Raw genomic sequence first — 27,649 nt, 5'->3', positions numbered from 1 at the left:
AACGTTCATATTGTTGTTACTCAGCCAGCGTTTGTGGGTCTGATGGACCCGTTGCATTTTGTGGCTTTTATGCCTCACAATCAAACACTTTTATGTTAAAATACTGAACAGATGTTTACCTTATCCCAATAAACATCTGTTCAGTATTTTGTTCGGGTCCACGGGACCCGGGGCTAATAGAAGTGTGGAAATTGATGTTCTGTGTACCACACACACACACACACACACACACACACACACACACACACACACACACACACACACACACACACACACACACACACACACACACACACACACACACACACACACACACACACACACACACACACACACACACACACACACACACATCAGGCCTAGACAGGAGGAGGACAGAGTGTAGGTACACAGAACATCAGAGGGTCAAATGTGCGACAAAATGAGAGCAGACAGTGTTGACAAACAATGTTGCAACCTTGTGTGGGAACCGCAGGTGCAGAAACACAAAAGAAGAATCCCTGTGGGATGCAGAAACTGGCAGAGACATTTTCCGTGCAACGTTCATATTGTTGTTACTCAGCCAGCGTTTGTGGGTCTGATGGACCCGTTGCATTTTGTGGCTTTTAATGCCTCACAATCAAACACTTTTATGTTAAAATACTGAACAGATGTTTACCTTATCCCAATAAACATCTGTTCAGTATTTTAACATAAAAAGTAAATAAGGTAAATAGGAGGCAAATTAGGCCAACTGAATTAATTGTATTTTTCATGGTTAACTTCTGTGTTGTCGTTGTTTTCAGGTTGTTTCAGGTTGTTTTTAGGTTGTTTCAGATTGTTTTCAGGTTGTTTCAGATTGTTTTCAGGTTGTTTTCAGACTTTTTCAGGTTGTTTCAGGTTGTTTCAGGTTGTTTTCAGGTTGTTTTCAGGTTGTTTCAGGTTGTTTTCAGGTTGTTTTCAGGTTGTTTTCAGGTTGTTTTCAGGTTGTTTCAGGTTGTTTTCAGGTTGTTTCAGATTGTTTTCAGGTTGTTTCAGGTTGTTTTTAGGTTGTTTTCAGGTTGTTTTCAGGTTGTTTCAGGTTGTTTTTAGGTTGTTTTCAGGTTGTTTCAGGTTGTTTTCAGGTTGTTTTCAGGTTGTTTCTGGTTGTTTTCAGGTTGTTTCAGATTGTTTTCAGGTTGTTTTCAGGTTTATTTCAGGTTGTTTTCAGGTTGTTTCAGATTGTTTTCAGGTTGTTTCAGGTTGTTTTTAGGTTGTTTTCAGGTTGTTTTCAGGTTGTTTCAGGTTGTTTCAGGTTGTTTTTAGGTTGTTTTCAGGTTGTTTTCAGGTTGTTTCAGGTTGTTTTCAGGTTGTTTTCAGGTTGTTTCAGGTTGTTTTCAGGTTGTTTTCAGGTTGTTTTTAGGTTGTTTTTAGGTTGTTTTCAGGTTGTTTCAGGTTGTTTTCAGGTTGTTTCAGATTGTTTTCAGGTTGTTTCAGGTTGTTTTTAGGTTGTTTTTTGGTTGTTTCAGGTTGTTTTTAGGTTGTTTCAGGTTGTTTCAGGTGGTTTTCAGGTTGTTTTTAGGTTGTTTTTAGGTTGTTTCAGGTTGTTTTCAGGTTGTTTTCAGGTTGTTTTTAGGTTGTTTTTAGGTTGTTTCAGGTTTTTTTCAGGTTTTTTTCAGATTGTTTTCAGACTTTTTCAGGTTGTTTCAGGTTGTTTTCAGGTTGTTTCAGGTTGTTTTCAGGTTGTTTCAGGTTGTTTTCAGGTTGTTTCAGATTGTTTTCAGGTTGTTTCAGGTTGTTTTTAGGTTGTTTTCAGGTTGTTTTCAGGTTGTTTCAGGTTGTTTCAGGTTGTTTTTAGGTTGTTTTCAGGTTGTTTTCAGGTTGTTTCAGGTTGTTTTCAGGTTGTTTTCAGGTTGTTTCAGGTTGTTTTCAGGTTGTTTTCAGGTTGTTTTTAGGTTGTTTTTAGGTTGTTTTCGGGTTGTTTCAGGTTGTTTTCAGGTTGTTTCAGATTGTTTTCAGGTTGTTTCAGGTTGTTTTTAGGTTGTTTTTTGGTTGTTTCAGGTTGTTTTTAGGTTGTTTTTAGGTTGTTTCAGGTTGTTTCAGGTTGTTTTCAGGTTGTTTTTAGGTTGTTTTTAGGTTGTTTCAGGTTGTTTTCAGGTTGTTTTCAGGTTGTTTTTAGGTTGTTTTTAGGTTGTTTCAGGTTTTTTTCAGGTTGTTTTCAGGTTGTTTCAGGTTGTTTTTAGGTTGTTTTTAGGTTGTTTTTAGGTTGTTTCAGGTTGTTTTCAGGTTGTTTTTAGGTTGTTTCAGGTTTTTTTCAGGTTGTTTTCAGGTTGTTTCAGGTTGTTTTTAGGTTGTTTCAGGTTTTTTTCAGGTTGTTTTCAGGTTGTTTCAGGTTGTTTTTAGGTTGTTTCAGGTTGTTTCAGGTTGTTTTTAGGTTGTTTTTAGGTTGTTTCAGGTTGTTTTCAGGTTGTTTTTAGGTGGTTTCAGGTTGTTTTCAGGTTGTTTTCAGGTTGTCTTCAGGTTGTTTTCAGGTTGTTTTCAGGTTGTTTTTAGGTTGTTTTTAGGTTGTTTCAGGTTGTTTCAGGTTGTTTTTAGGTTGTTTTTAGGTTGTTTCAGGTTGTTTTCAGGTTGTTTTCAGGTTGTTTCAGGTTGTTTTCAGGTTGTTTTCAGGTTGTCTTCAGGTTGTTTTCAGGTTGTTTTCAGGTTGTTTTTAGGTTGTTTCAGGTTGTTTCAGGTTGTTTTCAGGTTGTTTCAGGTTGTTTTCAGGTTGTCTTCAGGTTGTTTTCAGGTTGTTTTCAGGTTGTTTTCCGGTTGTTTCTGGTGTTAATGTAAAAGCACTGATGTCAGACATGGTTGACTTCCAAATATATGTTCACTGACATTCTGAACAATCGACCCTAAAACATAAGCGTAACAGGGGGAATGGCCACGACGAGAGCTCCATGCAGCGCTTCGTTGGGCGTAAGTGGCGTGACTGAGTCCCGGTTGGCGTGTAAACACACAGCAGGGCTATCACATGACCACTCCAGGAGCGTTAAACAGCAGCGTCCAATGTCAGCTTGTCACCCCAAGAGATTGCAAGATTGCAAGTTTCCAACATCTCAGAATGACAAATTAAGGGAGAAGGTGATTTACGCGCACATACAAGTAGACCGAATTTCCAGTTGTGTTATCGGAAAAGGTTTTTTTGAACATGCGTGGCAACTCAAGAGAATATTTTAGGGAAGCGCAGGCCTCCAGACGGCGATCAATCATCTCCTGATGGCTCCATGTTGACACGACCATTAGCGAGGTTTAAGCTTCCTGTGCGTATACCGTCTTCACCGCAGTTTGCCCTAATGAAGCGACTCTTTAGCGTGGCCAAACAAGCCAAGACATACAGTACTTCAAATCTTTTTTATTATATACGCTCTCATTTTACCCAACACCCTCCTTGATATACAGTGCTGCACTTAAAAGTCAATCTTCTATTTATTTTTTTACACTATCATCATATATTTGATACAGATGTACCAGCATAACATTTTTTCATGATATTTTTATGATAGACGAGTTGACTATTAGACGTGACGTTTTCTCATGCTTAATAAGGACTTCAGTACCATATATGGTTTTTATGGCAGTTCTGAACCCCTGCTTCCAAGCCAATATGATACTATATGATAGACGGCTATGGAGAGTCAAATGGGACAAAATTAAGTAAATAAATAAACATTTTAATAACTATTTAAATGTGTCATTATTTCATCATAATTGTCATTATTTAATTTAATGTGAAAGTACATTTATTTATTTATTTATTTAATGATTGCTCCCATTATTTCATTATTAAATTAGTTTTTAATTATTATATGATCTAATTTAGGGGTGCCCAAACTACGGCCCGCGGGCCAGATACGGCCCGCCAGTGTCCAAAATCCGGCCCGTGGGAAGTACCAAGTTAAAAAAAAAAAATTTTTTTTTAAATGTCATAAAAAATTCAATTTTTCAAAAATCTGTCCTTTATAATCCATTTTCTACCGCTTGTTACTCACCTCCAAAGACATGCACCTGGGCATACCAAGCCGCAACCTCCAGCCAGGCCACCTGCGCCAAGGTCACGGCTAACCTCAACCCAGGTGGGCCTGCAGACGCCGCCATCAACCCAGGTTCTGGCGCCACTCGCGCGTCCACCTTCTCACCTTCATGTCCGTGGCCGTTCCGTGGTCGCCCGCCTCGCCCGCTGCCGCGGCGTTCCGCTCACCGCCTCCACTTGACTTGTCCCCGGTGGATTCAGGGACACTTCCTGTTTGTAAAAAATATATTTTCATTAGTATTTATTTAATATACTAACAGCATTTCATGATTAATATTTATAAATTAAGATTCCTAATAAATGACACTAGAATAAGCACACATTTGATTGGTAAATCATAGTGTAACGACCTGGAATGACACTTTATGTGTGGTGTTGGAGTTGTCCGACTTTTTTGTGTGGCTGTAAACGCATCACTGGCTAAGTGCCATATGTGCATGTGTTGGCGCAAGTGAGAAAGAGCGAGCGGCTGCTGTTGATATAACAAAGTTGCTTTTGGTCTGGTTTGTACTGCAGAAAATGACCACTTTTGCTAGATATAATTTTTTTTTACTAATGTTTTGGTGATGTGTTTATGGCCGACAATAAAGAGTTTTGCTCAGGAAAGTGATCGATGGAATTCATGTCCTCAAAGCGTTACAATATTTGAACAATGATGATGAAAACTGTTTTCTCTGTCGTGTCCGTGTCGTGTCGAAAATTGTTATGCGCTTATTTTTTTATTTGATTTTGTGCGTGGCATAGATTTGCCGTGCGCAGAGGACGCTTGAGCAGTGCGCAATTGCACAGGCGCGCACCTTAGAGGGAACATTGATCAGGGGACATCTGGAATCCGTCCATAAGGGGGGGTGCACTGTCATGATCCGTTTCTCGGATCATGTTCTGTTTCGAACCCCTCGGTTCCTGTTTGGGTTTGTTTTAGTTGCCATGGGTAATCAGAGAGTTACTTATTCCCGTTTCTCGCCACGACTTCCTTATTTGCTGTAAGCAACACGTTGGATGACTTCTTGTTTCCATGCCTTTGATTCCTGCGCTAAGCCTCGCCTTACCTTCCCGTGCGATCGGCACGCATCCCTTCTGTTCGTTTTCTGTCTGTTTGTATTTACTGTGTATGATTTATGGACGATAAATAATATCCTACCTGCACGCTTCATCCGGAGTTGTCCGTCTGCATCCTGGGAGAACGACCACGCATAAACATGCGACCCAACCGTGACAAACATGACTTGGAAAGTTCATTCATTCATTAGCTGATTGAAGCGTGAACTAACAGTTTACAGTTTTCAACTTTTGGAAAATGTGCTACACGTTAAGAGACACTAAATTTGGAGTTATTATAAGCGGTAAATTATGAAGAAATTAAGAAATACATTTTTGAAATATTTCACTGTGTGCTCAGAATCATAAAGAAACTATAGTTTTGGGATGTATTATAACTTATTAACAATCCCCTGTACATATTGACAAAATATTGAATAACAAAGTCAGTAGATTTTAACGGTAGAAAAAATAGGCAACTTAATAGTCAGAATTTTACTGTATAAATAAAAGTGCCACCGTTTTTGTAGTTGCAGTAATGCTGTTACATACCGGGAGGAGTAGACGGCACAGACACAAGAGGGCATAGTATTTAACTCAATGATTTAGTATATATATTTATGTATAATAACAAAACAATAATATAAATAAACTAGAGAATGGTGTGCGACAAAAATCCAAGACTGTGTATGGTGTGTCACTAAGTGTGGGAATTAATTGTTGTGTGTTACCGGGAGTGTTGGGCGAGAGGCGGAAGTACCGGAGGGGAAAAGGCAGGCTCGAATGTCCGTGAGACAAGCAGGAAGTCAGGGGGGGGGGGGGGGGCTATAGCGGGGCGTAGGAGGTCCGTGTCTAGGCGAGAGGTCGAGATCCAAGAGGGCAGCCAGAGAACCAGAGAGGAATAACGAGGAAGACGAGACGCACAGCTCGTCACGCAGGAACGGGGATTTGCTGCACGGGACGACACGACACAGGACAATGCACAGCAACTTGAGGGTTGCAGGTTCGATCCCCGCTTCCGCCATCCTAGTCACTGCCGTTGTGTCCTTGGGCAAGACACTTTACCCACCTGCTCCCAGTGCCACCCACACTGGTTTAAATGTAACTCAGATATTGGGTTTCACTATGTAAAAGCGCTTTGAGTCACTAGAGAAAAGCGCTATATAAATATAATTTACTTCACAATGAAACACGGAGGGGAAAACACAGAGAGAGCAGGATTGCATCAAGCATGAACACGGCTTACTGTACGCGAACAGAAGATTACGTTCTGGCACGGGATAGCAGGTTAAGCAGGCTTATAAAGGCAGGTCTGATCGTCAGCTCCAGGTGTGCAGCGTGCTGATTGATTGCAGCCGCCGGCTGCCGCTGGAGTGACGCGTGCGGGAGGTGAGCGGCCGTGGGCGTGTCCCGAGGAGCGCTCCACGGGGATTATTGATGAATGCACATTGGCATGTGCCCAGGCAAATGCACTGTAAAAATGGCAGTCAATTTTACAGTAAAATCTGGGAACTCAGTCGCCTGAATTTTACTGTGTAAATATCACAGCTACTGTTTTTCAATTTACAGTAATTTACTGTAAAAACAATAAAGAAAGATGTCATGGTAATAAACGTGTTACATCCTTGTAACTATGTCGGACTTATGTTTGCTTTTTCTCTGCATGTGGTGTTTTAGTTCCTGTCCCGTGCCCTTATTTTGTAGGGTCCGCTTCCTCGTGCCGTGCACAGGCTTCCACACCTACTGCCTGATTGGCAACCAGGAAATACCTGTATCTGGTTGCCAATCAGTCTCCTATTTCACTGTCCTCCACACTGGGTCGGGTCATTTCTTCGCGTACACGTGTTGTTCCGGGATCAAAAGAAGCTCCGTGTCTTGTGAACTAACTTGTGCACTCGCCTTCTTTTGTTTTTCCTCCACTGCTTTCCTGAGTCTGTTTCCTGTTCATTTCTTCTCTCCTTTTGTTTATACTAAATAATTATCTTCTACTCACCGTCTGCCTCCCGTCTCTGTATCTTGGGGTTGGCATAGCTCGGTTGGTAGAGCGGCTGTGCCAGTGTTGCGTCGGACCAGTTCTTCCTCCAAGGGAATCTAAGTTACTGGTCTATCCCAAGTTCTTTCGATGACATATATGCTGAGTAAAAAGGACCATCAAGACAGAATTGGAATATTTTCAAGTTTTACTAAAGCTTTAGGAGTTCAACATAATCAATACATTCATATCGGCTACTCTAGTTGATCTGGCATTCCAACGGAAAAGGCAACTCTTTTTACACAAAGCAAGCCCCCATCTCCCCCCTCTCAACACTGATAAGGAGAGAGAGACGTGGGGGTTGTCTTCACATTCCGATGGTTTACGACACTAACCAGGCATCTGAAATGTCTAAAGAAACTGGTAGAATATCCAAAGGAAAAGTACTAGCTACTCTAAACATGGCTATGTAAAAAAAAAAGAACTCTTAAACATATCTGCATCCTTCCACACCAGCAACTTGAGGGTTCTGGGTTCGATCCCCGCTTCTGCAATCCTAGTCACTGCCGTTGTGTCCTTGGGCAAGACGCTTCACCCACCAGCTCCCAGGACCACCCACACTGGTTTAAATGTAACTTAGATATTGGGTTTCACTATGTAAAGCGCTTTCAGTCACTAGAGAAAAGCGCTATATAAATATAATTCACTTCCCTTCATCTTTGGGGGTCACGCCGCAAAGCTGTGTTGCAGCTTCCCGACAAAACTGTCAGCTCAGTTGCTGGAATTCAACCGTAAAAATACCCTATATTGCCAAAAGCATTTGGCCACCTGCCTTGACTCACATATGAACTTGAAGTGCCATCCCATTCCTAACCCATAGGGTTCAATATGACCTTTTGCAGCTATTACAGCTTCAACTCTTCTGGGAAGGCTGTCCACAAGGTTGCCGAGTGTGTTTATAGGATTTTTTCGACCATTCTTACAAAAGTGCATTGGTGAGGTCACACACTGATATTGGTCAAGAAGGCCTGGCTCTCAGTCTCCGTTCTAATTCATCCCAACTGTGTTCTATCGGGTTCAGGTCAGGACTCTGTGCAGGCCAGTCAAGTTCATCCACACCAGACTCTGTCATCCATGTCTTTATGGACCTTGCTTTGTGCATTGGTGCACAGTCATGTGAAGAGGTAGGGGTCCACTCCAAACTGTTTCCCACCAGGTTGGGAAGCATGAAATTGTCCAAAATGTTTTGGTATCCTGGAGCATTCAAAGTTCCTTTCACTGGAACCAAGGGGCCAAGCCCAACTCATCATTTGGATGGGTGGCCAAATACTTTTTTAAGTACTGTTTTTCCATTTACAGAATAGCACTGTAAATTTTTCGGTAAAGGTCATGCTACTTGCCAGCTTTTAACGTAAAATCTATTTATTTTTTTACAGTCAATATTGTACAATACTATGTGTGTCAAACTTTGACTCTCATGTACAGTCGCGATCAAAAGTTTACATACCGAAAGAACACAATGAGCTGTTTGGCCACAATACCCAGCAATATGTTTGAAGGAGAACAGGCAGGAACACCATGCGTACCGCCAAGCATGGTGGTGGTAGTATTATGGAACTGCTGCTTTAAATGGGACTGTGAACGTCTCCTGCGTGGTGAACTCTCCTGGGACCGACAGAATCTTCGTGAGCCCGAAGTACAGGGTTGAAGTCTTTATTTTTATATTTTATAATGTTCAGGGCTGTCTCGCCAGCGGCCTCCTTTTATCGCTCTTATCAGCGCTCTCCCTCATGGCCTCGGACGCTGCTGATAAAGGAGAGAGGTGATTAGATAACTAGCCCCAGCTGGGCAATCTACTCACCTGCCAGCTGGGCTTTGAAGTCGGCGCGCCTCCCTTCCAGCGGGAGGCGCGCCGACCACGCCCCCCTCCACAGGGACAATGAAAAAGAAGGATTACTTCCAAATTCTTCAGGACAAGCTAAAATCATCAGCCCGGAGGTTGGGTCTTGGGCGCAGTTGGGTGTTCCAACGGGACAATGACCCCAAACATGAATGACAAAAAATAGATAAATGATTATTGTAAGTCAAATACAGGATTTAAAGCAATCATTTCTATTGGAAATATAATTAGTGAGCATATATGAACTCTAGTAAATAATATGTATCACCCTTTCTTTAGAAAATACAATTTTGCCCTAAAAAGTTGTGCCTAAAGCTGATGATTTTCCATCATCAATATTTCCATCTATCACTCAACAGTATAGAAAAGTGGATTTCCAGCTCACATATTACTTTGAAGTAGAGATGTCCGATAATGGCTTTTTTGCCCATATTCCGATATTGTCCAACTCTTAATTACCGATTCCGATATCAACCGATACCGATATATACAGTCGTGGAATTAACACATATTTGTGCCTAATTTTGTTGTCATGCCCCGCTGGATGCATTAAACAATGTAACAAGGTTTTTTCCCAAAATAAATCAACTCAAGTTATGGGAAAAAAATGCCAACATGGCACTGCCATTGTGGAGGACTTCCTCCCTCCAGGTTCCACGGACCACCAAGAGCAGACATGACGGCGAGCAGTTTCGTGACTTTGTGTATTTTTCAAAAAACCTCGCTTTTCAGCTCCTCCCCCAACTGCTCGCTCTGCCGGTTGCTTTTCAGCCGCCCACGTCGTCTTCTGCGTCTCGCTCTCGGTCGGCTTTCGCTCTGCATCCACTGGCTCTCCAACTCCTTCTGCCCCGTCCTTCTCTGCTGCTGCCCTTTTGCACACTTGACAGGTGATTACAAGAATTGCGCCCAGGTGGGTGATCCACGCACCTGCCGTCCATCTCGGAGCCGGTCCCGACCTCGCTGCCGGTCTGCCGGCCACGCCTCCTCACAGCCATAGTTAGGGACCGAGTCCCTTTGGGACAGAGGACCCTATTGAATTTCTAGCGTATTATTATATTATTATATATATTATATTGTATTTTATTTTTATATTATTATATATTATATATTATATTATATTATTATATTATTATTATTATCATATATTAATTTATTTATTTTTTATTTATTATATATATATTTATTTGAGCAGTAATTTGACCCCCTTAACATGCTTCAAAACTCACCAAATTGGACACACATCAGGACTGGCGAAAATTGCGATCTAATCAAAAAACTAAACCCCAAAACTCAAAATTACGCTCTAGCGCCCCCTAGGAAGAAAACACAGACAAAACTGCCTGTAACTCCCAGTAGGAATGTCGTAGAGACATGAAACAAAAACCTCTATGTAGGGGGTTGTACACTGACAACCCCCAGCAAAAATCAACCGGAAGTTTGCAATTCCCCCTTCAAAACAACAGTTGAGTAAAAACAGTCACCTGTTTTCAAACATTCTCTCCTCTGAGCGCGTTTGTCGTGTCGGCTTCAAATTAGCACAGGAGAGAGATTGAACCCTTCTGATTAAAAGTTGATGAAAGAGTTTTAAGCACTCAGCATCAGGGTTGGAATTGGGGGTTAAATCACCAAAATGATTCCCGGGCGCGGCACCGCTGCTGCCCACTGCTCCCCTCACCTCCCAGGAGGTGAACAAGGGGATGGGTCAAATGCAGAGGACACATTTCACCACACCTAGTGTGTGTGTGACAATCATTGGTACTTTAACTTTAACTTTAACTTAATTACTGCTCCGGTTTGGATTTTATGAGCCTTCAAAGTCGGTCCCGTCCAGCAGCTTGGAATTTGGGACATGCTCTCCCTGAGAGAGCATGAGGAGGTTGAGGTGGGCGGGGTTTGGGAGAGTGTGGTAGGGGGTAGCGTGGGGGGGGGGGGTGTATATTGTAGCGTCCCGGAAGAGTTAGTGCTGCAAGGGGTTCTGGACATTTGTTCTGTTGTGTTACGGAGCGGATGTTCTCCCGAAATGTGCTTGTCATTCTTGTTTGGTGTGGGTTCACAGTGTGGCGCATATTTGTAACAGTGTTAAAGTTGTTTATACAGTCACCCTCAGTGTGACCTGTATGGCTGTTGACCAAGTATGCCTTGCATTTACTTGTGTGTGTGCAAAAGCCGTAGATATTATGTGACTGGGCCGGCACGCAAAGGCAGTGCCTTTAAGGTTTATTGGCGCTCTGTACTTCTCCCTACATCCGTGTACACAGCGGCGTTTTAATAAGTCATAAATGTTACTCTTTGAAACCAATACCGATAATTTCCGATATCACATTTTTTAAAGCATTTATCGGCCGATAATATCGGACATCTCTAGTTTGAAGACACTTCCCATTCACTGGTCTTTGCTGCCTCTAGAAACAACCTGCCTGTGGCAACAGACCCCGACACATGCACACACATCACTTCAACACACAAATGACAGCGTAACGTTGCCGGGAAAAAGAAAGAGAAACAAGTCGGGGGTGCAACGGTGAGTTTATGGAAATATGATACCTGGAAAGACGCACCCCTTTTCTTTTTTTTTCTCTCTTTCTTGAGCTCTATAAGAATGTCTCACCTGCGCAGGTAGGACAAACTAGACGACCTGCAAGCGACACAGGTGAGCACCATGCAGACACATTACTACCTGAGCCATGTTAGGATTGTACGGGTATTTGATCATTTCAATGACACATAGCAATTTTTGCGTGCGTATTTGTTTCATTTTTGTGTCAAATTGCTTATCCTGTATTTATTTGCTGTTTGAGATAATAATACATTAATAATGGATTAGATTTATATAGTGTTTTTTTTCTACCATGAATTGATCAACGTGGACTTAAACAAGTTGAAAAACGTATTACCATTTAGTGGTCAATTGTGCGGAATATGCACTGCGCTGCAAAAAGTCAGTGTTCAAAAACAAGGAAGAAAAAAAATACAAAAATGAGGGGTATTTTATTTGAACTAAGCAAAATTATCTGCCAATAGAACAAGAAAATTCGGCTTGTCAAGACTTTCCAAAACAAGTCAAATTAGCTAACCTCAATGAAGCCAAAAATACCTTAAAATAAGTATATTCTCACTAATAACAAGTGCACTTTTCTTGGTAGAAAAAGAAAGAGACCTTTTTGCTCAATATGTTGAAAAATATTCTTAAATGAAGTAAATGCCAGTGCCATTATCTTGACATAATGATATGCATACATCATGATTTTTTATTTCATGCTTGAAATAAGAAATGATTACTTTAAAAAAAGTAGTTTTCTACTTGTGAGTGTTGATGACACAGCTTTGCAACAGTTGATATTCTAGTTTCAAGCATGTTTTACTCAATATAGCTCATCAAATCTCAGCAACAAGCTGTAATATCTCACTGAGATCATTTAGGACCAAAACCCTTAAAACAAGTAAAACACTCTAACATAAAATCTGCTTAGTGAGAAGAATTATCTTATCAGACAGAAAATAAGCAAATATCACCCTTATTTGAGATATTTCATCTTACTTAGATTTCACTTTTTGCAGTGTGTGTACTGTGCAATCTACTAATAAAAGTTTAAATCAATCAATCAATCAATTCTAGACCCTGGAAGCGCTTCACAGAGATTCTAAGAACCCATCATTCATTCAAACTATGGCACTTTTTTTTCCCAAAGGGATCAATGTAGTGATCCCTTATTGATTTGTGTTGCTTGGTTAATATTAACTTACTTACCGTATTACTTTCGGTTTATAAACACTGTAAAAAACTGACAGCTCAGTTGCCGAAAGTTTACCATATTTGTGTGTTTTACACGGAAAATTGCTACAGTACTATTGTTATTTTTACACTAAGATGACCTTTTTTTTTTTTACTGTGAAAATCAATTATATCGATCATATTTTTTGGACAGTTAAGGATTTTTGTTGTATTTTACAATTAACTACACTGCAAAAAGTCAGTGTTCAAAAACAAGAAAAAAAAAAAATACAAAAATGAGGGGTATTTTATTCAAACTAAGCAAAATTATCTGCCAATAGAACAAGAACATTCGGCTTGTCAAGACTTTCCAAAACAAGTAAAATTAGCTAACCTCAATGAACCCAAAAAACACCTTAAAATAAGTATATTCTCACTAATAACAACTGTACTACTATGTGAGTATGTATGTTCTATTGTTTCATTGACAATAAAACAGAAAAGTCCATTTGGCTGTCATCTGTTTTAATTATGAGACAAAATTGTGTCAAAGTCATGATTTTTTTTTCATGCTTGAAGTAAGAAATTATGACTTTAAAAAAGTAGTTTTCTACTTGTGAGTGTTGATGACACAGCTTTGCAACAGTTGATATTCTAGTTTCAAACATGTTTTACTCAATATAGCTCATCAAATCTCAGCAACAAGCTGTAATATCTTACTGACATCATTTAGGACCAAAACCCTTAAAACAAGTAAAACACTCTAACATAAAATCTGCTTAGTGAGAAGAATGATCTTATCAGACAGAAAATAAGCAAATATCACCCTTATTTGACATATTTCATCTTACTTAGATTTCACTTTTTGCAGTGTATAGTCTTAGCATTTTATTTCACTTTATTAAGCTATTTATTAAGTTGTACTGTTTTATTTATGAAGTGATAATAAACCCTTATTGTAAAGTGATACCTGTTTATTACAAGTATTTGTATATGTAATACATTAAGATGTACTGTATATGATCGTAAAAACAAATAATGGTGACTTTTCTCTGTTAAGAAGACTTTGCAATTGGAAATAAACTAAAAATAAAATGTTGTTTGCATGCAAATGATTGAAATATTTATTTTTTTTATCACGCAACATGAACTGTGTTATATTGAGATTTTATTTGTGTTTAAAGTCGCATGACAGACGGAAAAAAAAAGCTTTCGAGCGTTGTATTAGGCACACATCCTGCAGGTTGACCACCTATCATTATCAACATTAACCTCTTAAGGCCCAAGCTGTTTGTTTACATGATTTTTTTTTATTTTTCTTTGCTATTTGGGCTTATTGGACCCTAATTAGAATAAAAACTAAAAATCATATTTTTATATGATGTACTTAGTCCATAAGTACACAAACGTGTACTTCATGTGTAGTGACATGCTAATTTTTATTTGTAATCATTTTTTTTTCCAAATTACATTGTATGTTATACTCTTCTGACACCACCAGATGGCAGTATAAGTGTCCACATAAGTGGCCATAAGACCCCAATTCAGTAGATTACACAATTATGGAAATACGAGCTAAAAGGGGCTGTCCACGCATGTGGCCACTAAGCCTTTAGAGCAGTGGTTCTTAAACTTGTTGGAGGTACCGAACCCCACCAGTTTCATATGCGCATTCACCGAACCCTCCTTTAGGGAAAAATAAAATGTTTTTGTTTTTCAAATTCAAGACAAAGTTATATGTTTTTGGTAACACTTTAGTATGTGGAACATATTCTAAGTAACAAAGACTTAATTTAGAGTTATTTGGTTAGGGTTAGGGTTAGAGGGTTAGGGTCAGGGTTAGAGGGTTAGGGTTATAGTAAGGCATTAATAAGTACTTAATAATGACTAGTTAAGAGTTAATATGTTACTAATTTGCATGTTAATAAGCAACTAATTAATGGTGAATATGTTCCCCATACTAAAGTGTTACCATGTTTTATTACTGGTGCACAAAATGAACCGTGCATGAACATCACCTTGTTCAAAGAACAAAACCAACACAGTGCATAAACTCACAACAAATTACACACCTGCAAATCAGTCTGACTTCTGCTGTTGTCGTATCCGTAATACGCCGATAGGGAGAAGTTTTTATTTACACGATGAGTCGGGTGTGTCTTGACCTCCGCCGAACCCCTGAGCCCGACTCACCGAACCCCTAGGGTTCGATCCTGTGACGACCGGGTCGCATGGTTGCGGGTGTTCGTTCTCTGCAGATCGGGCTTCGGACACAGCTTGCAGGTAAAGAATGATTTATTTAAGAAATAAATAATACTGAACAAACGAAAACGTGCTCATAGCACTTAAAGCAGAAACAAAAGGAGCTAGCGTGGGAGCTAGAAGGTAAACACTAAACAGAGCCTTTAGCGTGGGAGCTAGAAGGTAAACACTAAACAGAGCCTTTAGCGTGGGAGCTAGAAGGTTACAGAACAGGAAGAAAAGTCGTCAACTGTTGTGTGAAAACAAACTACGATGCAAGACCGACTGACTGAGAAGGCAGGCTTTAAATAATAATGTCAATGATGACCAACAGGTGCGTGTCGGGAACCCCAGCGGCAGGTGAACGTAATTAGTTACTATGGTAACCAAACTCAGAGGTGCTTAAACAGGAACTAGAAAGAGATCAAGACTAACAGAAAAACACAAGTGACTAGAAAATGTAAACAGAAATATGATCCGGGCAGCAGATCATAACAGATCCAACCCAGGTTAAGAACCACTGGCTTAAACCAAAAACAAACAAAAGGTGAGTGCCCCTAAGAAAAGTCATTGAAGCTTAGGGAAGGCTATGCAGAACGAAACTAAAACTGAACTGGCTGCAAAGTAAACAAAAACAGAATGCTGGACGACAGCAAAGACTTACTGTGGAGCAAAGACGGCGTCCACAAAGTACATCCGGACATGACATGACAATCGACAATGTCCCCACAAAGAAGGATAAAAACAACTGAAATCTTCTTGATTGCTAAAACAAAGTAGATAAGGGAAATATCGCTCAAAGGCTACAGGAAAATACCAAAAAAAGGAGAAAAAGCCACCAAAATAGGTACTAAAACACTACACCCAGGAAAACAGCAAAAAAGTCCATATAAGTCAGGGTGTGATGTGACAGGTGGTGACAGTACACCTACTTTGAGACAAGAGCTATAGTGATGCATGCTTGGTTATGCTTTAAAGTCGTATCCAACGACTTTTTACTGTCAACTGAGTTTCGTTTTTGAACGACGTCTGCCGGTGGTGTGCCTCCGCAGTTTTTCAACGCAAAAAAAACGTGCCTCGGCTCATAAAAGGTCGAAAAACACCGCACTACGTATTCACTGTTCTGTTGCAGAGAACAAGGAAACGGGATCAAATTGCTACGGTATGAAAAGGGGTAGGATGAAAATAAGCTCGGCTTCTTCCTACTCCTTTTCGGACGTGCTGTAATGAAACAAGTGGAATGATGCGTTGCATTGTGTCGTGTATATGCATGTTCCAAATAAACTGACCTGAACTGAACTCTAAGAGTGGCTTAGAGAGCTGGATCAGGGTTCAAAGTCTAACCATGTGAGGCAATAAAGTGTGAGATAATAAATCAATAATAAAATATCATTGTTTTTCTCATGCAGAGTTGCAGCCGATCAGAGTTCAATCATGCCTTCCAACACGCCGCTCATCCTCTTGGTCCTGTCCTGCCTCTGTCTGGCCATGGCACAAGGTAAAAGAACAAAATAGTTGTGTTGCTTCTTATGACGGCGCAGCAACATGTCGCAGAAGATAAAGCGAGGTGTGGTTTTTTTTTTATTGCCCCAATCAGGAAACTTTCTGACTTCCTCATTGCTATTTCTACTCATGCAAAGCAGCAAGTCAAATGCTCATCACATTTAAATCACTATCATTTTTTGATTACTATCATTTTTATTAGGGATGATAAATCCGTTAAAATGTAATATCGGAAATTATCGGTATCGTTTTTTTTATTATCTGTATCGTTTTTTTATTTATTTATTTAATTTTTTTTATTAAATCCACATAAAAAACACAAGATACACTTACAATGAGTGCACCAACCCAAAAAACCTCCCTCCCCCCATTTCTTTCTGTTATCAATATTCTGGTTCCTACATTATATATCAATATTAGGGATGTCCGATAATGGCTTTTTGCCGATATCCGATATGCCGATATTGTCCAACTCTTTAATTACCGATACCGATATCAACTGATGTATACAGTCGTGGAATTAACACATTATTATGCCTAATTTGGACAACCAGGTATGGTGAAGATAAGGTACTTTTTTTTAAAAATGAATCAAATAAAATAAGATAAATAAATTAAAAACATTTTCTTGAATAAAAAAGAAAGTAAAACAATATAAAAACAGTTACATAGAAACTAGTAATGAATGAAAATTTGTAAAATGAACTGTTAAAGGTTAGTACTATTAGTGGAGCAGCAGCACGCACAATCATGTGTGCTTACGGACTGTATCCCTTGCAGACTGTATTGATATATATTGATATATAATGTAGGAACCAGAATATTAATAACAGAAAGAAACAACCCTTTTGTGTGAATGAGTGTAAATGGGGGAGGGAGGTTTTTTGGGTTGGTGCACTAATTGTAAGTGTATCTTGTGTTTTTTATGTGGATTTAATTTAAAAAAAAACAACAACAAAAAAAACAAAAAAAAAGATACTGATAATTAAAAAAACGATACCGATAATTTCCTATATTACATTTTAACGCATTTATCGGCCGATAATATCGGCAGACCGATGTTATCGGACATCTCTAATCAATATATATCAATACAGTCTGCAAGGGATACAGTCCGTAAGCACACATGATTGTGCGTGCTGCTGCTCCACTAATAGTACTAACCTTTAACAGTTAATTTTGCTCATTTTCATTCATTACTAGTTTCTATGTAACTGTTTTTATATTGTTTTACTTTCTTTTTTATTCAAGAAAATGTTTTTAATTTAGTTATCTTATTTATTTATTTATTTTTTAAAGTACCTTGTCTTCACCATACATGGTTGTCCAAATTAGGCATAATAATGTGTTAATTCCACGACTGCATATATCGGTTGATATCGGTATCGGTAATTAAAGAGTTGGACAATATCGGAATATCGGATATCGGCAAAAAGCCATTATCGGACATCCCTAATTTTTATTGATATAATAGCTGGAAGTAAGATTAATAAGCACATTTTTCTATGCACTGTACTCAAAATAACATTATTTTACAAACCCCGTTTCCATATGAGTTGGGAAATGGTGTTAGATGTAAATATAAACGGAATACAATGATTTGCAAATCCTTTTCAACCCATTTTCAGTTGAATGCACTACAAAGACAAGATATTTGATGTTCAAACTCATAAACTTTGTTTTTTTTTGCAAATAATAATTAACTTAGAGCAGGGGTCACCAACCTTTTTGAAAGCAAGAGCTACTTCTTGGGTAGTGATTAATGCGAAGGGCTACCAGTTTGATACACACTTAAATAAATTGCCAGAAATAGTAATTTTTCCTGATTAAGATTAATTTTAGAATTTTGATGACATGTTTTAAATAGGTTAAAATCCAATCTACACTTTGTTAGAATATATAACAAATTGGACCAAGCTATATTTCTAACAAAGACAAATCATTATTTCTTCTAGATTTTCCAGAACAAAAATTTTAAAAGAAATTCAAAAGACTTTGAAATAAGATTTAAATTTGATACTACAGATTTTCTAGATTTGCCAGAATAATTTTTTTGAATTTTAATCATAATAAGTTTGAAGAAATATTTCACAAATATTCTTCGTCGGAAAAACAGAAGCTAAAATGAAGAATTAAATTAAAATGTATTTATTAATCTTTACAATAAAAAAAATAAATTTACTTGAACATTGATTTAAATTGTGAGGAAATAAGAGGAAGGAATTTAAAAGGTAAAAAGGTATATATGTTTAAAAATCCTAAAATCATTTTTAAGGTTGTATTTTTTCTCTAAAATTGTCTTTCTGAAAGTTATAAGAAGCAAAGTAAAAAAATAATGAATTTATTTAAACAAGTGAAGACCAAGTCTTTAAAATATTTTCTTGGATTTTCAAATTCTATTTGAGTTTTGTCTCTCTTAGAATTAAAAATGTCAGGCAAAGCGAGACCAGCTTGCTAGTAAATAAATAAAATTTAAAAAATAGAGGCAGCTCACTGGTAAGTGCTGCTATTTGAGCTATTTTTAGAACAGGCCAGCGGGCTACTCATCTGGTCCTTACGGGCTACCTGGTGCCCACGGGCACCGCGTTGGTGACCCCTGATGTAGAGCTTCAGTCGTTCAACAGTCCGGGGGTCTCCGCTGTCGTATTTTACGCTTCATAATGCGCCACACATTTTCGATGGGAGACAGGTCTGGACTGCAGGTGGGCCAGGAAAGTACCCGCATTCTTTTTTTTTTACGAAGCCACGCTGTTGTAACACGTGCTGAATGTGGCTTGGCATTGTCTTGCTGAAATAAGCAGGGGCGTCCATGAAAAAGACAGCGCTTAGATGGCAGCATATGTTGCTCCAAAACCTGTATGTACCTTTCAGCATTAATGGCGCCTTCACAGATGTGTAAGTTACCCATGCCTTGGTCACTAATACACCCCCATACCATCACACATGCTGGCTTTTCAACTTTGCGTCGATAACAGTCTGGATGGTTCGCTTCCCCTTTGGTCCGGATGACACAATGTCGAATATTTCTAAAAACAATTTGAAATGTGGACTCGTCAGACCACAGAACACTTTCCACTTTGCATGAGTCCATCTTAGATGATCTCGGGCCCAGAGAAGCCGACGGCGTTTCTGGGTGTTGTTGATAAATGGCTTTCGCTTTGCATAGTAGAGCTTTAACTTGCACTTACAGATGTAGCGACCAACTGTAGTTACTGACAGTGGTTTTCTGAAGTGTTCCTGAGCCCATGTGGTGATATCCTTTACACACTGATGTCGCTTTTTGATACAGTGCCGTCTGAGGGATGGAAGGTCACGGTCATTCAATGTTGGTTTCCGGCCATGCCGCTTACGTGGAGTGATTTCTCCAGACTCTCTGAACCTTTTGATGATATTACGGAGCGTAGATGTTGAAATCCCTAAATTTCTTGCAATTGCACTTTGAGAAATGTTGTTCTTAAACTGTTTGACTATTTGCTCACGCAGTTGTGGACAAAGTGGTGTACCTCGCCCCATCCTTTCTTGTGAACGACTGAGCATTTTTTGGGAAGCTGTTTTTATACCCAATCATGGCACCCACCTGTTCCCAATTAGCCTGCACACCTGTGGGATGTTCCAAATAAGTGTTTGATGAGCATTCCTCAACTTTATCAGTATTTATTGCCACCTTTCCCAACTTCTTTGTCACGTGTTGCTGCCATTAAATTCTAAAGTTAATGATTATTTGCAAAAAAAAAAAAAGTTTATGAGTTTGAACATCAAATATGTTGTCTTTGTAGCATATTCAACTGAATGTGGCTTGAAAATGATTTGCAAATCATTGTATTCCGTTTATATTTACATCTAACACAATTTCCCAACTCATATGGAAACAGGGTTTGTACATTAACAATGACATCATATGGTTTATAGAATTTGTGATGCAGCTTTTGCATTGAATTGCATGTACCTAATGAAGTGTCATGTGGGGTTTAAAACAAACAAATAAATACATATATTCGATATGTAAAAACGTAACTATACTAATACATTTTTATGAATAATATGCAGTTTTACCATTTCTTTTAGTTGGAAATTAATTGTTGACAACAACAAACACTATAATGGTGATATTTATATTTATGTAGTATTTTTTTTAATGATCTACATATATATTAAATTGAAAAAATAGGCAAAATAATAACATTTCATTATTCTTTTGATTTGGAAATAATAATAATTTAATTTTTATTACAAATAGTTTTAATTATTTTATTATTCAATATGCATTCATTTAAATAAATATATCAACAAAATGATCAAGTTCAATTGAATAAATATTGTGTGAATAGTAATCTTTATTCCTTTTAAATATTTTATATTGTATTATTTTAATATTTAATATTGAATTAATTTAATTAAGTATATAAATAGAATAAATATGTTAAATATGTAAAAACGTATATCGTCTACATATGTAGTAAATTAAATAAATATGCAAAATAATAACATTTCATTATTCTTTTGATTTGGAAATAATAATATTAATTCTATTTTTATTTTAAATAGTTTTAATTATTTTATTATTCAATATGTATTCATTTAAATATATAAATATATATCAACAAAATGATCAAGTTCAATTGAATAAATATCGTGTGAATAGTAATCTACATTCCTTTTAAATATTTCATATTGTATTATTTTAATATTTAATATTTAATTCATTTAATTAAGTATATAAATAGAATAAATATGTTAAATATGTAAAAACGTAGCTATACTAATACATTTTTATAAATAATATGCAGTTTTACCATTTCCTTTAGTTGGAAATTAATTGTTGACAACAACAAACACTATGATGGTGATATTTATATTTATGTAGTATTTTTTTTAAATGATCTAAATATATATTAAATGAAATAATTATGCAAAATAATAACATTTCATTATTGTTTTGATTTAGAAATAATAATAATAATTTCATTTTTATTTTAATTAGTTTTAATGATTTTATTATTCAATATGTATTCATTTAAATAAATATATCAACAAAACGATCAAGTTCAATTGAATAAATATCGTCTGAATAGTAATCTATATTCCTTTTAAATATTTTATATGGTATTATTTTAATATTTAATATTGAATTCATTTAATTAAGTATATAAATAGAATAAATATTTTCGATATGTAAAAACGTAGCTATACTAATACATTTTTATGAATAATATGCAGTTTTACTATTTCTTTTAGTTGGAAATTAATTGTTGACAACAACAAAAACTATTATGGTGATGTTTATATTTATGTAGTTTTAAAAAAAAAAAAGATCTACATATATAGTGAATTAAATAAATATGCAAAATAATAACATTTCATTATTCTTTTGATTTGGAAATAATAATATTAATTCTATTTTTATTTTAAATAGTTTTAATTATTTTATTATTCACTATGTATTCATTTAAATATATATATATATGTATATCAACAAAATGATCAAGTTAAATTGAATAAATATCGTGTGAATAGTAATCTACATTCCTTTTAAATATTTCATATTGTATTATTTTAATATTTAATATTGAATTCATTTAATTAAGAACCGTATTTTCCGCATTATAAGGCGCGCCTAAAAACCTCCAATTTTCTCAAAAGCTGACAGTGCGCCTTATAATCCGGTGCGCCTTATATATGGACCAATATTGAGCCACAGCAGGTCTCGCAACTACGGGATGCATAACGCAACCCCAGCCTCTACTGTAGCGTCTATTCTATGCGCCTTATAATGCGGGGGCGCCTTATTATGCGGTGCGCATTATATGTGAACAAAGTTTTTAAAAAATAGGCCATTCATTGACGGTGCGCCTTATAATCCGGTGCGCCTTATAATGCGGAAAATACGGTATATAAATAGAATAAATATGTTAAATATGTAAAAACGTAACTATACTAATACATTTTTATGAATAATATGCAGTTTTACCATTTCCTTTAGTTGGAAATTAAATGTTGACAAAAACAAAAACTATTTTGATGATATTCATATTTATGTCGTAATTTATTTTGTGATCTACATATATATTAAATTAAATAAATATGCAAAATAATAACGTTTCATTATTCTTTTGATTTGGAAATAATAATGTTGATTTCATTTTTATTTTCAATAGTTTTAATTATTTTATTATTCAATATGTATTCATTTAAATATATATATATCAACAAGTTAAATTGAATGAATATTGTGTGACTAGTAATCTACATTCCCTTTTCCTTCTAAATGTTTTACATTGTATTATTTTAATATTTAATATTGAATTCATTTAATTAAGTATATAAATAGAATAAATATTGCAGAGTATTTATTTAATGTTGAAAAATATTTTATATTCTATTGTTTTAATATTTATTTTATATTAATTGAATGAAATATGTCAAAGAAATAATCATGTTTTCTTCACTTAAATACAAACTAATTTGGTTGCGAGGAATAATAATAATAATATTTATTCTTGCTTTGATCACATAAATCACCTAAAAGGAGGAACATGTGTGGCATGTACACGATGATATAAGAATCTTGATATATTAATTGATTTGTTATTGTTTTCTCTTATCTAGAGGCCAAATAAAGTGTCTTTTATGTTCTTCAGTGTCCTTCGACGACTGCTGCCTGTCGTACGTCAACAAGCTGGACAAGAAGGTCCAAGACCGAGCCGTCAAGTACAGAATTCAGCAGACGGACGGAGGCTGCAACATCCGCGCTGTCATGTGAGAGCAACACTTTGCAAAATGCCAACGCAAAACCGATTCAAAAGTCAGTGGAGCAAAGAGGGGGGAAAAAAAACCAATACGACGATAACCATAGAACAGGAAATGGAACTTACACAACCTGGCTGTAACGACAATGACAACGTGCACGGCCGAGTCCGCTGCACTCAGTCTTTATGGGAAGCAACCTTTTAATCTGGGTTAACTTATTTTTACGCTTGCATGACAGTTTATGCGCTACAAATCCGTCGCGTAAGTGTCAGGTTCAAACACTGATGACATCTATTAAACAGACAAGAAGCAAGGAATCATGCAGAGACAGAGTTCAATTAAGCTCATGAGGAGAACGCATGGAGCTGCACACTCAGTCACAGTCTCGCCCTACGCTGGAAGGTTCAGCTCCCGCGTCCCTCTATTTATTGAGGAGTTCCCCAGTTAACATCACAGAGGCCGCCTCTAAAAGGAGTGGTCACACATATCATGCAAAGCAGGTCCAGGACGCACAATACGTGACGGAATGTGCTGGGGGCCTTGTGATTTCGCCTTGTCTCTGCTTCGTTTGCGTGCTGTCGTCTTATCTAACTTGAGCACAATAGCTAATAACTATAGCAACTGACTTTAAGCATACTAAAGTTAGTGTGATAATATATACACATGATTATTCTAACAGTAAGCAAAATGTTTTAGCATCGGTGTTCATTTTTTCCCCGCAGCAATTCATCGTCAGCCCTTTCAGGTGTTTGTTCCCTGGCTTCTTTTTACTTCACTTCCTTTTACACTTTTTAGGCAGCAAAAATCACAAAAATTCTAGTAGGACTGAAAAGTTGAGCATCGTCAGCACATTTTGGTGTTTTTTTTCCCCCCCCTGCATGCTATTTATTGAAGTTATTTTCCTTGAATAAGACATGCACCTGGGGATAGGCTGATTGGCAACACTAAATGGTCCCTAGTGTGTGAATGTTGTCTGTGTGCACCCCGCCTTCCGCCCAAGTGCAGCTGGGATAGGCTCCAGCACCATCCCCTGCCACCCTGAGAGGGACAAGCGGTAGAAAATGGATGGATGGACGAATGATTCTTTCATACATGGCCTGTACACTAGGTGGCGACAAATTACGATACCAAAAAAGGGAACCGAAAAGGGGAAACAATTAAGGATCTTGGAACTCTTAGAACTCGGCTACACTGCACACCAAATCAGATTGTTTATGTCCTCAAGTGACACAGATCGGATTAGGTTTTTTTTTGTAAACACTCCAAAGTGTTTCAAATCTGATCTTTTGGCATCAGATTCCGACCACATCAGTTTAAGTTAAAGTTAAAGTACCAATGATAGTCACACACACACTAGGTGTGGCGAAATTATTTTCTGCATTTGACCCATCACCCTTGATCACCCCCTGGGAGGGTGGGGAAGTATATGTATATATATATAAATATTCATATGTATATATATACAGTATATGTATATATCTATATATGTATATACATATATATATATTTATATGTGTGTGTGTGTATATTAGGGCTGCAACTAACAACTAATTTGATAATCGATTAATCTGTCAATTATTACTTAGATTAATCGATTAACAATCGGATAAAAGAGACAAACTACATTTCGATCCTTTCCAGTATTTTATTGAAAAAAAACAGCATACTGGCACCATACTTATTTTGATTATTGTTTCTCAGCTGTTTGTACATGTTGCAGTTTATAAATAAAGGTTTATAAAAAATAAAAAAAATAATTGCCTCTGCACATGCGCAAAGCATAGATCCAACGAATTGATGACTAAATTAATGGCCAACTATTTTTATAATCGATTAGTTGTTGCAGCCCTAGTGTGTGTATGTATATATATATATATATATATATATATATATATATATATATATATATATATATATATATATATATATATATATATATATATATATATATATATATATTAGGGCTGCAACTAACAACTAATTTGATAATCGATTAATCTGTCGATTATTACTTCGATTAATCGAATAATAATCGGATAAAAGAGACAAACTACATTTCTATCCTTTCCAGTATTTTATTGGGGGGAAAAAACAGCATACTGGCACCATACTTATTTTGATTATTGTTTCTCAGCTGTTTGTAAATGTTGCAGTTTATAAATAAAGGTTTATAAAAAATAAAAAAAATAATTGCCTCTGCGCATGCGCAAAGCATAGATCCAACGAATTGATGACTAAATTAATCGCCAACTATTTTTATAATCGATTAGTTGTTGCAGCCCTAGTGTGTATATATATATATATATATATATATATATATATATATATATATATATATATATATATATATATATATATAAGGGCTGCAACTAACAACTAATTTGACAATCGATGAATCTGTCGATTATTACTTCGATTAATTGAATAATAATCGGATAAAAGAGACAAACTACATTTCTATCCTTTCCAGTATTTTATTGGAAAAAAAACAGCATACTGGCACCATACTTATTTTGATTATTGTTTCTCAGCTGTTTGTACATGTTGCAGTTTATAAATAAAGGTTTATAAAAAATAAAAATAATAATTGCCTCTGCGCATGCGCAAAGCATAGATCCAACGAATTGATGACTAAATTAATCGCCAACTATTTTTATAATCGATTAGTTGTTGCAGCCCTAGTGTGTGTGTATATATATATATATATTAGGGCTGCAACTAACAACTAATTTGATAATCGATTAATCTGTCGATTATTACTTCGATTAATCGAATAATAATCGGATAAAAGAGACAAACTACATTTCTATCCTTTCCAGTATTTTATTGGGAAAAAACCCAGCATACTGGCACCATACTTATTTTGATTATTGTTTCTCAGCTGTTTGTAAATGTTGCAGTTTATAAATAAAGCTTTATAAAAAATAAAAAAAATAATTGCCTCTGCGCATGCGCAAAGCATAGATCCAACGAATTGATGACTAAATTAATCGCCAACTATTTTTATAATCGATTAGTTGTTGCAGCCCTAGTGTGTATATATATATATATATATATATATATTAGGGCTGCAACTAACAACTAATTTGATAATAGATTAATCTATCGATTATTACTTCGATTAATCGAATAATAATCGGATAAAGGAGACAAACTACATTTCTATCCTTTCCAGTATTTTATTGGAAAAAAAACAGCATACTGGCACCATACTTATTTTGATTATTGTTTCTCAGCTGTTTGTACATGTTGCAGTTTATAAATAAAGGTTTATATAAAAAAATATTAAAAAATTGCCTCTGCACATGCGCAAAGCATAGATCCAACGAATTGATGGCTAAATTAATCGCCAACTATTTTTACAATCGATTAGTTGTTGCAGCCCTAGTGTGTATATATATATATATATATTAGGGCTGCAACTAACAACTAATTTGATAATCGATTAATCTGTCGATTATTACTTCGATTAATCGAATAATAATCGGATAAAAGAGACAAACTACATTTCTATCCTTTCCAGTATTTTATTGGAAAAAAAAAACAGCATACTGGCACCATACTTATTTTGATTATTGTTTCTCAGCTGTTTGTAAATGTTGCAGTTTATAAATAAAGGTTTATAAAAAATAAAAATAATAATTGCCTCTGCGCATGCGCAAAGCATAGATCCAACGAATTGATGACTAAATTAATCGCCAACTATTTTTATAATCGATTAGTTGTTGCAGCCCTAGTGTGTGTGTATATATATATATATATATATATATATATATATATATATATATATATATATATATATATATATATATATATATATATATATTAGGGCTGCAACTAACAACTAATTTGATAATCGATTAATCTGTCGATTATTACTTCGATTAATCGAATAATAATCGGATAAAAGAGACAAACTACATTTCTATCCTTTCCAGTATTTTATTGGGGAAAAAACCCAGCATACTGGCACCATACTTATTTTGATTATTGTTTCTCAGCTGTTTGTAAATGTTGCAGTTTATAAATAAAGGTTTATTTAAAAAAAAAAAAAAAGTAGCTTTGTGCATGCGCATAGCATAGATACAACGAATTGATGACTAAATTAATCGCCAACTATTTTTATAATGGATTTTAATCGATTAGTTGTTGCAGCCCTAATATATATATATATATACATATATATACATATACATACCTATATATATATACATATACATACCTATATATATATATATATACATATACATACCTATATATAGATATATACATATATATATATATATATATATATATATACACACATACAGCCCGGCCCCCGGCCAAATTTCTTTAACCCAATGCGGCCCCTGAGTCAAAAAGTTTGGGGACCCCTGGTGTAATCTATTTGGAAGGGTTCTAATCTCTTCATGGCTGTTAAGTAGAGGAGACACGGACATCAGCGTGGATCTACGGGAGATTTATTTTTTAATTCACATTCCGGTCCTTTAACAATCGCTATTT

At 36.3% G+C, this 27,649-nt stretch overlaps 1 protein-coding gene across 1 annotated transcript in view; it reads left to right on the top strand.

Annotated features, from left to right (window-relative positions):
* Positions 1-11,581: 11,581 nt before the first annotated feature.
* Positions 11,582-27,649, top strand: part of LOC133631255 (C-C motif chemokine 25-like) — a 16,834-nt gene continuing 766 nt past the window's right edge. The window contains exons 1-3 of the mRNA XM_062023425.1: positions 11,582-11,593; positions 16,306-16,394; positions 23,038-23,155. Of these exons, the coding sequence (XP_061879409.1) occupies positions 16,331-16,394; positions 23,038-23,155 (182 nt within the window). The 5' untranslated portion in view covers positions 11,582-11,593; positions 16,306-16,330. The remainder of the gene's footprint in view (positions 11,594-16,305; positions 16,395-23,037; positions 23,156-27,649) is intronic.

The sequence above is a fragment of the Entelurus aequoreus genome, linkage group LG16, assembly GCF_033978785.1.
Source record: "Entelurus aequoreus isolate RoL-2023_Sb linkage group LG16, RoL_Eaeq_v1.1, whole genome shotgun sequence".
Lineage (NCBI taxonomy): Eukaryota > Metazoa > Chordata > Actinopteri > Syngnathiformes > Syngnathidae > Entelurus > Entelurus aequoreus.
The sequence above is the reverse complement of the archived record's forward strand: the minus strand, read 5'-3'. Positions and strand labels throughout refer to the sequence as shown.